The sequence below is a fragment of the Carassius gibelio genome, chromosome A22, assembly GCF_023724105.1.
Source record: "Carassius gibelio isolate Cgi1373 ecotype wild population from Czech Republic chromosome A22, carGib1.2-hapl.c, whole genome shotgun sequence".
Classification (NCBI taxonomy): domain Eukaryota; kingdom Metazoa; phylum Chordata; class Actinopteri; order Cypriniformes; family Cyprinidae; genus Carassius; species Carassius gibelio.
In genome coordinates, this window is record NC_068392.1 from 5200824 (window position 1) to 5214552 (window position 13729).

A 13729-nucleotide genomic window follows, 5' to 3' on the forward strand; every position below is an offset into this window, starting at 1 on the left:
TAAAACTATAACAAAAAGGAATACACGTTAGTTGTATTATTTGCTCACAGTTAAAAACAGAAACCCAGCCCATATACATTTCAAAAGAGAAAGTGCTCTAAAAAAAAAAAAAAATGGCTCACATGCACTGAGGTTTGCTTCAAAAACAAAGAACCCTGCATCCGTTCTTCAAAGCTTTAACAAGCTTCACTGTAGTTGGTTTGCTTCGAATCAAGCAACCAATTTCATTGGTTCTTTTGAAGATTATGGCTCGACTGCTATTAGTTTTATGGCTCTTGAGTGGTAAATTCTACATTTACTTTTAATATTTTAACCCTTATTGTTTACTAATTTGAACAATATTGTAGTGCAAACTTCATTAACTTCTTCTCTTGGTTCTTACGTTATCAAATTACTTGACGCATTGTCTCAGTAATAAGCGCTTTTCTCTGTACATAATGTCAGTATACGTTCTGTGGGTGTTGTGCGTTCCAGCTTATGGAATAAAGATGGCATCAGTGAAGAATGGAGATCCCAGCTTTCATAAGACTGATGTAATCCTTTTAAACTTTTTCAACTAGTTGAATCTTTCTGTAATTATCATAATAATTGCTTCAGAATGTGTTAATGTTTTAGATTGAATTCTTCTTATTAACTGATCTCTGATTTTTTTCCAGCTCATGCCTCTTAAAATTAGCAGACATTACAATTGTTTACCATCGGACTCCGTGTGCGTGCTAAAGTGTTCAGCATCCAGAGTTCAAGAAGCTAATCTAACCTGGTTTAAAGAAAATCAAGTATGTTCCCAAGTCAGCGTTGTTAATCGTGACCCCAACCCCTCTCTAAAACTGTTTGTGGATGATCAAGACAAAAGCAACTACAGCTGTGTGCTGAACAATCAGAACAGCAGCATGACTTTATATCTCAACATCCCTCAACACTGTGAGCCATGCCCAGGTATGTAAGAGGTGATGTTCCTCTTAATTTACTGCACTATCTATGTCCTTCTGATTTCTGTCAGTGTTTTGTTACTGACACAGCCAATACACAGACATCGCAGACGGTGAAGACGGGAGATTCTGTCACTCTACACACTAATTTAGAAGCCATACCAGAGGATGTTTTCATTAGATGGTTTTATGGTCCTAATGAGGCTCTCATTGCCGAAGTAAGTAAAGATCATATCAGCATGTGTGTTCTTGAGGAATTAAAAGGCAGACTCTTGGTCGACAGTCAAACTGGAGATCTCACCATCACAAACACCAGCACAACAGACTCTGGGATCTTTAAACTACAGATCAACAAGGAATTTCGCGAATGTTGGAGTTTCAACGTTACTGTCATTGGTAAGTAAACTAAAGAGATCCTGTCACGAATGGTGTGCACACATTTTAACTATTTATGTAAATGCCAATGTCAAAAAACTTTACTTAAGTATACTTAGTAAAATGAACTTGAAGTATACTACTTTTTTTAGTAAAGTTCAAGTGTATTTTTAAGTATACTTTAAGTTGCAAGTATACAAATATCAGTGTTCTAGTAGTATACTTGTAAGTGTACTGTGTCAATACTCCTTGGGACTAAATTGGCCCACTTTCTAGTATATAAAAGTATACTTTTACGTATACTTTAAGTATAACAATAGTAAACTTTGAGTACACTATCAGTTTACCTCTATGTTTGTAGTTTGTACTGCAATTATACTAAAAGTGAACTTATATGTACTGATAGTTTACTAAATTAAATACTTTGTACACTTGAAGTAGTATAGTCTCAGTAAACTACTAGTCTAGTAGTTTTATACTGCAAGTATACTCATAAGTTTTCTTTAAGTGAAGTTTACATCATACTTTTAGTATACTACTATATCTATATTTAGGTTATCTATACATTTTAATATGAAAATCTGAACCTACAAAACATCCAAAGAAAGAACAAAGAAGTCAGCTTGTAAACCAAAACATTTTATACAAGCTTCATGCGTTCTTTTTTTAAACATTTTAATGAGGGTAAGTTTAATAAAATAAATAAATAAATAAATAAAATTTTTAACAAAAAGTTGAAAAAATACTATGAATTGGATTCAGAATGAGTCGATCAACACCCCAAAGCTTGGCTGTAATTATTACCTCTTTATCAGTCGGCATTTTCTTCCACAACACTACAGTTTTGATGCCGTTTCATGTTAAGATGAACATTTAAGAGAAGTCGTGGCCTAATGGTTAGAGGGTTGGACTCCCAATCGAAGGGTTGTGAGTTCTAGTCTCGGGCCGGCAGGAATTGTGGGTGGGGGTAGTGCATGAACAGTTCTCTCTCCACCTTCAATACCACGACTTAGGTGCCCTTGGGCAAGGCATCGAACCCCCAACTGCTCCCCGGGCGCCGCAGCATAAATGGCTGCCCACTGCTCCAGGTGTGTGTTCACAGTGTGTGTGTGTGCACTTCGGATGGGTTAAATGCAGAGCACAAATTCTGAGTATGGGTCACCATACTTGGCTGAATGTCACTTTCACTTTAGGTTACGTGTTTTAGGATCCAGTGTTTCTTTTTTCTTCTTCACTTGTGTTATTGGAAATTCTGTGCAGAAGATTTGCACTAGCGCCCTCTAGCGTATAATAATGAAAACACAGATTCTAGGAGTATAGCTCAAAGATATTTCGACTTTTTGTAAGTATAAGACAAGTATATTTAAATGTCATTTTATGTAGTTCGGGGAAGTACATAAAGTCCATTTTTTGATAAGTACATAAAAAGTAAACTAAAATCATACTTTCCTATTTTTAATAGTTAAAAAGAAGTATACTAATAGCACACTTACATAAGGGTAAGCATCATTAGAAGAAGAGAACGGATGGGACAGCGAGTTGCTGAATTCTACCAGAATAGTACTCTTAATATCTATACCATGTACTGAAATAGTGAAAAAGGAAAGAGTAGTGTGCTAGTATGCAGTTCTGAATATTGAATAATTAAATGCAAAAATACTCAGCCCTCTATTCTTTATTAGGCTATATTTTTTTTATTAGTCTTGCATTAGTTTAAACATGCCTATTGATTTCTTATTTTTCTACATATTTCTTATATACTGTACGTTTCTTCCTTTTTCTCTCTCTTATGTTCCCCAGATCGTCTGCCCGGTCCTCAAATTTCCAATCAATCCAAACACTGTCCATCTTTAGGCTCAAAATGTGTGGTGGAGTGTTTTGTGGAGAATGTGAAATCTAAGGCAACTCTGTCCTGCTACAAAGAAAACCGTTTATTGTCCAGCATAAACATAACTGATTTAAACTATTTATGTCTGGAATATAAGGATAAAGGCAACTACAGCTGTGTGATCTCCAATTCATTCATCAGTGAGACTAAGTATCTCATCATCAGTGAAGTCTGTGCAGGTATGCCATCATTTGACTTGACTTGATCTCTCAGGATGTCTTTTTATATCATTTTACCAGAAGATCAGCGGAAGCAAATTCAGTCCAGTTCATGTTTAAAGGTTAAATGTGTTCACTGTTATGTTTATATGGGTGCTAATACTGCCAGTGATTCCTTGTTGTTCGAATAACTGCTCTCTGTATTTGTTCTGATTATATGTAGTCACCTTGTTTGAAATCTGTAAGGAATGAGTCGCTTATACTGTTTTCTTTTTGTCTATTCCAGAAAAAAGCCATACATTGGAAATAATTTTAGGTGCTCTTGCTCTTTTTGTTCTTGCTCTTGTGATATATTTCTACATACGTATACAAAGAAGACAAGAAGGCAAGTATTACCTACAGCTGAAATAGGAGCATTTTGTTGAAAACTAACTTGACAACTATATTGACCATTTTTATGTTCACAATAATTTGTAATGTTTAGCCTTTTTCTTTTCTAATTTTAGTTTTGTGATGTTACACCATTAAAAAAGTACTAGATTTCTGTGAGAAAGTACACAATTGGATATGTGGTAAATAAAAGAATATGTAAGCTATGTAAATGTAATAATAATCTATGAAAGCCTGCAGGCGGTCAGTGGAAGATCTCATGAACATTATGATGAATTTGTGTTTAACAGACACTGCGAGTCAAATTGTGACCTGGCAAAATTAGACAAGGACATTGCAGTTTTTATACTATACATTTCCACAATGAACTCAATAAAAAAACACTTAATACAAGTTAAATTTTTTAATGGTGCATTTGAATTGTCTTTTTTCTTTTTTTTTCAGTGGCATCCATGAACTCCCCAGGCAGCAACCCTGCAAGCCCTTTGCTTCACTGATACCTCTACCATACGACTGAGCTTAATTTGATAGGGAATAAATCTATCAGAAGGAAAAGATGAGAGAGCAATCTTTCCACAAGTGACAGCAGCAGTTTACAAACTTTAGTCAGTCACACAGAAGGAAGAAGGGCGCTGGTCATTCATCACATAGGGTCAAACAAGCAGTCAAGGCTTGATATGTCTGTAAAGGACATCATATAACATATACTGTATATTGCCATGTGTCTATATATATTATAGAGATTCTTAAATATAATGTTTTATCTTTGTGGACCCTGAAGGTTATGAAATGTATCCAAGATACTAATAAAGTTAAAGGAATGTGTATTACTGGAAAATAACAAATAGAAATAGTTTTCTAAATGTTAAATCAAGATTTACCATGGACTGACAGCTCAACCGTATGGTAGAGTTTTATATAAAACATACATTTAAAAATATAATTTATTATATGTCTACTTGTAAGAATTTTAAGTTAAATATTTTTTTTCATTAGCTCCTTTTAGGGGTGAAAGTTAAAAGGTTAAAAGTTCATCTTAAGCTACATCACAAGCCATGTGTTTATCTTATTTGTGCTGAAAATAGTGCATAGATATTTCTCCCATGTCATTTATTAAAGCAAACATCAGGATTTATTAAACCAAATACATTTGCAGTTACCTGAATTCATAATCATTTTACTTGTTTTATTTTTACTTAAAAAATTGGAGCACTCAAACAAAAATTAATCATTACAGATGATTTAAAAAAAATGTGTTATGTTTCCCAAATCTTTGTTGTATGAATCATGTGTCAATAAATTCAAGGCTGTATAATTTTTTGTTCTGCTTTGGAATTTTCTACAAATATAGTTTTTACCGGAATGCTCATTTGGACACAATAGCAGTATTATTTTCAAAAAGAAACTTTGAAACCCATTTTCAAAAAAATATATATTTTCAGGCCCCATTGTATAACTTTAACTCAGACTAAAACATATCACTCTTGAATGAATCACATTGGGGGTAACTTCAAAATGTTTTTTTTTTGTCATTATGTAGGTAAAATTACATAACTTTGTTGTCATTTCAGAACATAACTGGCCATTACTAACATTTAAAGAGCAGTCCCAAAACAGAACTGTTAACAACCTTTTAATGTGCATCACTAAATGTCTCAGTTCATAAGTCTAATCTCATAGGTTGTTTACAAACTATCATTTACTAACAAGAAAATTTGAGAGTAAACTAGTAAAAAAAAACAGAGTTTGACGCAGTTTCACTTGCCATCTGTAGTTCTGAATAATGACCGGGATCTTTTAAAGCTGGGACCCCTCTTTCTGCCAGGATCAAACATAGTCCCTCTAAGATAAACATTTTACACAATTTATTGGCTGTAATATCATTGTGTTGCCACTAGATGCCTGTATGTAACAATCCCCAGTAGCTAAGACATTGCACATAATTTGCACATAAATCACACATAAATTAATTTTATTAAATTTGGGTATATGTTTAGATATTATTAGTGGCTACTTTTTGTATTCATCAATTGTTTTGTTGTTGTTGCATGAAACATTGATTTAAAGTGTCAGTCACTGCATTATTGTTTCAGTCAACCCTATAAAACCCTTTGTTACCCCAAACTACATAGCCTACTGTATAAAAGTCTGATCATTGGCTGATATATATATCAGTATCATAAGCCTAAATGTTCAATAGGCTACATCTTTGGATTAAGAGAATTAAGATTTCTTTTTTTAATGCCTTGCAATCCATCAACATTTTCTGACAAATAGACAATGTAGCTTTGCTGCATATTTGTGTAGATGATTATCAGAGAGACTTGCGTGTCTAGATTTTTTTATGGAGATCTATATTGTGATTCTGTCTTAGAGGAACTAAAAAAATGATGCTGATTTACGCTATCTCTGCTGAGATCGCAAAATTTTAACCGAGGTTTGCCAGTCATATGTTATAGCAGATGACTGGTGACTATTTTTCACTTTCATTTCAGTAGCTAATATAGGGTTTTTCTGTGTTTTAGTTGGGCTGTTGAAAATCAGGATTGGCGAACAAATCCGAGAAAACTAGGTTACTTCGCCTTCATATTAACGAATAATTACTTAGGCAATTGTTTCAAGCGCTAGAAATAATTAAGGATTTATTTTTGTTTGTGGGATTTGATTTGTTTTGCTTGTTTACAGGAATTTTGCGCCTATAAGATAATAACATGGAACGCTCATTTATTTTGCTCTTTTTATGGCTTTTCTGTGGTAAATGTTTGTGTTTAGATTTCATCAGTAGCCTAAAATATCTGTTTTAAACTACTGTTTAAATTGTAACTGTGTAAATTGTTCTGTTCTTTAGATGCAGATGCGTATAAAATCTCAGCGATGGAGGGAGATTTCAACACTCATGATGTAATATTCTTTACGTTCCTGTTGATTTCACACGACTTTTCCTATCTTTGTTTTAAACATTCTCTAATTATTCCCAGCTCCCAGCTCCTACAATTATCAGGAAGTATCAACCATGTTCAGAAGGATCCTCAAGGAAAAAGTGTGTGTTGGTGTGTTCAGCGAAGAACGCTCCAAATGCGACTCTCTCCTGGTTTAAAGGAAGCAGTTTATTCTCAATGACTAAAGTCTCTGATCATAACATCGACCCTTCTCTATGTCTGGAAGTGGAATATCAGGATAAAAACAGCTACAGTTGTGTGCTCAACAATCACATCTACCAGCAGACCAGACATCTGGATAAAACTCAACTCTGTGTAGTGTGTCCACGTATGTATTTATTTAGCAAATTTATCAATGGCATTTTGAATTCTGATTAACTCTTTGGTTAAAGCTGCAGAAGGTAACTTTTGTAAAAATCTATTTTTTACATATTTGTTAAACCTGTCATTATGTCCTGACAGTAGAATATGAGACAGATAATCTGTGAAAAAAATCAAGCTCCTCTGGCTCCTCCCAGTGGTCCTCTTGCCATTTGCAGAAATACATCCGCTCCCGGTAAGAAACAACCAATCAGAGCTGCGCTCCGTAACTTTGTTTGTGTTCAAAATGTAGAAAAATGTATATAATAAGCGAGTAAACCATGAATCCATTTTCCAAACCGTGTTTTTGGCTTGTCCTGAATCACTAGGGTGCACCTATAATAAGTGTTTATATTCGGACTATTTTAGATTGCTTCGGGGATACCGCGGCGGAGTAACCCAGTACCTTTGTGATTCTTCATAGACATAAACAGAGAGAAGTAGTTCCGGCTACAATGTTCTTCCGCAAGATCTAAGCAGTTCTGTTTATTAACCGCTAGAGCGTCTAAAGTTACCGACTGCAGCTTTAACTCTCAGTGAGAATGAATCTGTAATGTAATCAGCTGAGATAAATAATGATTTATTGTCCTGTTATGTTTTGTTAATGAAACAGCTACATCACAGACAATACAGGTATTGGCGACGGAGGGAGATTCTGTCACTCTACACAGTAATTTTACAGACATACAGATGGAAGATCGAATCATGTGGATGTTTGGACCTCTAGAGACTTTAATTGCTGAAATCATAAAAAAAGACCAGCACATATATGGTTATGATAATGGGATATCCCCAGACAGACTCCATCTTAACAGTGAAACTGGAGATCTCACCATAACAAACACCTGCCAAACAGACTCTGGAGTCTATAAACTACAGATCAACAGTCAGTATTTCAGATGCAGTGGTTTCAGTGTTACTGTCTATGGTGAGTAAACGAATAAATGACTTCAGTATAGCATTTCAAGTGCAAAAGGGAGATGATTAGACAACATCTGGGTGAAATCAAATTTAACTGGCATGGTTTACCTTTGTACTGTAGACGTCTTGATATCGGTAAGCGATTTTTGTTTTGTTTTCATTGATCCTGAGACTAAAATGTTATGTATTTATTCTATTTTTCAGCTCGTCTGCCCATTCCTGTCATCACCAGAGACTCTCCACAGTGTTCATCATCATCATCATCATCATCATCTTCAGAAAGGTCATCAAAATGTTCATTGGTGTGTTCAGCTGTGAATGTGGGTCATGTGACTCTCTCCTGGTACAAAGGAAACAGTTTATTGTCCAGCATCAGTGTGTCTGATCTCAGCATCAGTCTCTCTCTACCTCTGGAGGTGGAATATCAGGATAAAAACAGCTACAGCTGTGTGCTCAACAATCCCATCAGCAACCAGACTCAACATCTGGACATCACTCAGCTCTGTCCAGGTTTGCCAGTGTCTGATATTAGTGTTCATTTAGTAAGCTAATATGGCAGTCATTTAGGTTATAGCCTAAAAAAAAAAAACATATTCTAAAACCATTTTCCATATTTTAGTAGTCACAATATTATAACTATGAAACAACACCAACTGAAGTATGGAGACCAAAAAATATGAAAATGAATAAATAAGTGAATGCTGCTGTATGTATTCTGTGCATTTAACTTGTTGCTTGCCTTGCACTAATGACTCTTTTCTAATGTTTGTTACAGATCAGAGCCAGGCTCTAATGATAAGTGGTTGGACTTTTGCTGGTGTTTTATTGTTTGTGCTGGTCATCTTTGCGGGTGTGAAAGTCTGGAATTGTAAACGAGCAAATCAAAATGGTTAGTACTTACAGATGATACATAACTGCAAAAAAAGTTCAAATGAGACAATAATATTGTGTTGGACAATAAAGCTATTGCACAAGTGGAGGATTAAGTTTTATGATTAAGAATGTTTGTACATCAGAGATTGTTAGAAAATACAAATATAAATACAGAAATTTGTAAAAGACTAAGATGAATGTGCGTGTTCAGCAGATGCCGGGAGCCGAACTGAGACGAGTCAAAATCCACAAACAGGTTAGATACAGTTACATTTTATTTCAGACTCAATATAAACCAAGTTTGAAACCGTAAGAGTGCATTTGAAATATTTCTGTAACAGTGGCATCTAATGGGGACATACCAGACACCAGCCCTGATTAACAGGACAATGAAGATTTGATTCCCAATTCATCCTCCTTAAGGGCACCGCAGGAATCTATCTGTTTATCTCATCTGTGCTGCAGATAGTTACAGACGATAGTCACACAGCAGGATTTATCAAACAACATTTTCACTCTTGCAATTGGTGATTAGTGATAACTAAATAGGTTTATACAGAGAGAGAGAGAGAGAGAGAGAGAGAAGATCCTCCCTATTTATGCAAAATACGCAAGCTGTGTAGGGCCCTAGAAACACCAGAGGGCCCCCTCGCTCTCAAATATGATTTAATTTTAGTTTCGATTTTGAATTTGGCAAGCGGTTGTTTTTGTCCTTTTTTCTCTCTCTCTCTCTCTGCCTTTAACTTGCCATTCTCCATGTTAAAATTAGATAATGCCGGTTATTTTTAATTTTTTTTTTTTTTTTAATTTTAATGCAGATTTTGGATTTGGATTTTTTACGTACAGTTGAAAAAGAACAAAATTAATTTATCTCCATTGTCTCAAATTCAGAGATTAAAGAGTTCCTTTGCACTCCTACATAATATGTACAGTAAATGTTCATATTATGGATCTCTGTAAGACATCAGTGAATATATTCATGTCACTGTTGTTTTTCATATAGAAGCTGAACTTTACTTTTATTGTGAAATGTTCAGCTCTGAGTAAAAGTTGCAAACCCTACATTATTCTGTCTTTTAGCACTGATTCCAGTTGTTCTAGCAGTTGTAATATTTTTCTACTGGATTTATAGGAAACAAACACAAGGGCATACGTATAAATCTAGTGCTTAAAGTGATTAATTTAGTACTGAAACAATTGAATTTATAGATACAATAGTCACAGTTTGATTTTTTTTTAAGGGATAATCTTTTAATGTGTAGTTGTTGTGGTAATATTGTTTTTCTGTCCGTTAGGGTTTTTCTGTTTTCTCGGAGGAAGCTGTTGTAGATCACACAGTGAATCCAAGTGCTGTAACATGAATTAGAAATCCATTGATTTGAAAGTGTTTTTAACATTTTGATTTATTTCTTTTAAATTGGGGACATGCAACAACCATGAGACACTTCTGTAGTTCTGGATCATCTAGTTAGTCTTCTTGAAATGTTGATACAGTACAACAGGATCATAATAAAGACTTCCTGCAACCCAATCTAATAGGCTTATTTCTCAAGGCTGCTTATGGCTTGAAGTCTAGGGTTCATCAGTAGGATGTCTAGGGTGTCATAAGTATGTCAGCACCTTTTTGTTTATATTTCAGAACTATTTTTGCACTTTTTTTTCTCACAATGCTATATGTGACAAAACCAGTTATGTTGGTCCATTTTTTTAGATAAAGGAAATTATAAATCATGAATGAATAAATCATTTTAAATAAAGTAATTTGGCCCATACACTGTATTTTTGGGTATTGCTACAAATATACCCATGCTATGACTGCTTTCGTGGTGCAGGGTCACATTTGTTAGTTGTCACATCAGATATTCCAGTTGGTGGCAGCAATGTTCAAATTAAAACCCCTGTCTATTTTCAGTTTCAGCATCAATAAACTTTTTCTAAAACTTTTCATTTAAAAATGTTTTTTTATATACATATATACTAAATGTAATTTACAGAATTGTTAATAGGCCATCTAACGAACCCGTATTGGTAATATGGGATGGAACAGACATGCTACTTTTCTGATGCTTTAATTCACACCCAAAACAGGATCAAGCATTAGCTCCAAGGTAGTAAACAGGATTATGTTGCTGATTATGATTGCACAATATCAAACTTAAAATAGTGTATGTTGGACAACTAGCACAAGATTGCTGGTAACTGATTTGGTACAAAAGCACTCTAATGAATGTGATAACAGGATGAATCCATTTCAGAGCAAAGTAGTGCATCTGCTACATTTTTGACAGCATCTCTGCATATAGTTTGCTTGTTCTTTTCTCTGCCAATGACAGTAATTAATTAGCATCAAGTGTTTCTAACAAGTTCAGACTCATTATAATAACTTGTTATAATATCTGGACAATACAGGCAGCCTATTAGCTGAGCATATTATGTTTAACTAATGTGGTGGGGGTAATCATGTTTGTGTTGGGAAATGTATTAATTTCGTAATAAATAAAAGTCTTTAATAACTTTATTTCTACCAGCTTAAGTTATCTTTTATAGCTTTTTATTTTGTAAATTTAATACGATTTCTGTCTTTCTCACCACTGAACTAAAGGCATTTAACGACCAGAAGGCGGCAGAAACGAATATTTCATATACGCACTCAGTGACGTCACGTAACGCCAGGTTTCTCTCTTCTTGGAAAAGAACGCGGGGGAGTTTGACGTTTGGCGCCGGCGGGAAAATAATGGGCTTTTTCCCGGGACTCGGGTTTCGAGATGAAGGCGGTTCATTAAGTCTTCTCACTCCTCGCGAAGAAGTAAAATCTCATTCTAATCTCTTTATTGTGACACAGAGTGTGCACGTACATATCTCATAGCCTAAATCGTACAATTCATCTGTTTTGTAAAATGGTTTGCACTGGCAAATAACGCCTCAGTAACGAGTTGTGACTTGTGAGCGTTTCTCCCGATGATAAGGATTTGTTTAGTTGTGAAGATCACCATGAAAAACGTCCTCAAAATGCAAGGGGTTTTGTAGCAAAGAAGCTCCTAATATACTGTAACGTTAGGTGTCAGAGGAAAGTATAAACAATATAACTTTGTGGATCTTTAAGATAGCATTACAGCTTTTTGTTGCATTTATACATATTTCCATTGTCATGTATTATATAGAAAACTGTAAAACTAGATATTTAAAGAAACTAGAATATAGAATTGATTACAACAGCCTAAGTAGCTTATGGTTTTTTAGCATGAGTCAGAACCCAGAGGCTCAATTTCTGCTTACTGTATTGACAGATAAAGCAACTGCACTTGTTTTCCATGGAAATCCCCAAGCTCTCCTTTCCCTTGTGTTGAGATATAAACACTGAGCAGGAGGTACTTCTAGTACTGAAAGAAAACAATGGATCCTTTCGCTAATTCTTTTTCAGGAGTCAGTCTTTACAATCGTGGCTGTGAGTTAAACCATACTGTATTGTTCCCACAGCTGTAGGTTAGGTGTGTTTTCTTTGAACCTGATGTCAATATTTGTAGAGGAAAGGACAAACATGGTAGACTGTACTTCACTGTCACAGGAAGTTAGGTCTTTTTAAATAACTCTGAAGCTTCACATGCTCCGTTTTGAGACCACTGGCACAGGATGCGGTTAGGTAAATGAAACAGTGACAGACCAAGATAAAAATATGAAACTTGTATTGATGCACAATTACAGGTTTGCAGCTTCTCCTGTACCTCGCTTATTTAGTTTCATATTTGATCGAACAGTATGAATATTATCTCTAACAGACAGAAACATTGAAAACCGTAAGTGGAGCATCTGAATGGAAAGTAGGAGGTCTTAAAATGCGTAACTGATTTATGATTTGTTTAAACTATGAAAACACCATAGCCCTCCTCCATTACATAATCAGCTGCTTACACGATGGTGCATCTTGATACACCCCACTGGTACTGAATATTGGAATCATGAGGGAATCCCACTTTTTACGTACAATACTTCCTTACTTTGAAGCCCCAAAACGAAACCCTACCAACTGTGAACATGTTAATCCGACAACACTTACTGGAAACAGTTCAAGTTACAGTATAAGCACACCCTTAGCCATTAACCAGGCCAACATCCTCTGAGTATAATGGATGCTCTCAGTTACTGAGGAAGTTTATCGTTATTAGAAATAGGAAATGAGTGTGTAAGCACTGGGAGATACTAAGGTTCTGTTGTCCTTGTCACACAGAATGCAATAGTCCCTCTGTCCTTTGTGTTTTGTGTTTCTGATGTTTCACACTGTATGCAAACAAAAGACAGTTGGCGCACATATCAGATAACAGCGGCCATCTGGGAGCGGTAACTTGGCAACCGACTCGACCAATAAGGTAGTCAAGACACTGAAGCCCTGTACCTTTATTGTCTGTTTGGAGATAGAAGCAGGTTTGGTCAGTCTTAATCATGTTGATGACTACTAAACATGGGACAAATGAAAACAGAGGACATTTTACAAGACAACAGATCAAATCCTACAACAGCAGTTGATCAGTCGATTGGATTTAAATACATAAATATGATATTACTCAGCATAAATCTAATGGGACCGCGGGAAGAAAATAAATCTCTGATCTACAGGAAATGGTGGCCTACCAGAACCCAAAGTGTGAAAAAAGCGTGAACTGAGGGTTTTCTGAAAATAAGTTTTAGTTCAGTCTGTCACATCTGTTAGCATTTTGTCTGTAAAAGCAGTAACAGGGACAATAACTTGGGACTTTATGTCCAAATTACACCAATGTTATTTAGAACTGTTTCTAAAACACTCTGCTGGGGCGACATGTTTACAATTTACAGCTCTATCTTTAAACTAACTGCCCAAACTACTTTCCATGTTATCAGTGTTAGCAGTAGGAACATTTCCTT

The 13729-nt window shown here is 35.2% G+C and overlaps 2 protein-coding genes across 3 annotated transcripts; both read left to right on the forward strand.

Annotated features, from left to right (window-relative positions):
• Positions 1 to 280: 280 nt before the first annotated feature.
• On the forward strand, positions 281 to 5129 carry LOC127942938 (opioid-binding protein/cell adhesion molecule homolog). The gene is made up of 5 exons (XM_052538963.1): positions 281 to 533; positions 657 to 936; positions 1020 to 1325; positions 3105 to 3371; positions 3637 to 5129. The coding sequence occupies exons 1-5, from the start codon at positions 438 to 440 to the stop codon at positions 3759 to 3761; spliced, it is 1074 nt and encodes a 357-aa protein (XP_052394923.1). The 5' UTR covers positions 281 to 437; the 3' UTR covers positions 3762 to 5129.
• Positions 5130 to 7667: 2538 nt separating this feature from the next.
• On the forward strand, positions 7668 to 9617 carry LOC127942954 (natural killer cell receptor 2B4-like). Of its 2 annotated transcripts, none has more exons than XM_052539024.1 (5): positions 7668 to 7967; positions 8165 to 8470; positions 8736 to 8849; positions 9045 to 9089; positions 9175 to 9617. In XM_052539024.1, exons 1-5 carry the CDS (start codon positions 7730 to 7732, stop codon positions 9213 to 9215), a joined length of 744 nt encoding a protein of 247 aa, XP_052394984.1. In that variant the 5' UTR covers positions 7668 to 7729; the 3' UTR covers positions 9216 to 9617. The 2 variants fall into 2 exon arrangements, with proteins under 2 accessions (XP_052394984.1, XP_052394985.1); XM_052539025.1 differs by having other exon boundaries at positions 9048 to 9089.
• Positions 9618 to 13729: the final 4112 nt, after the last annotated feature.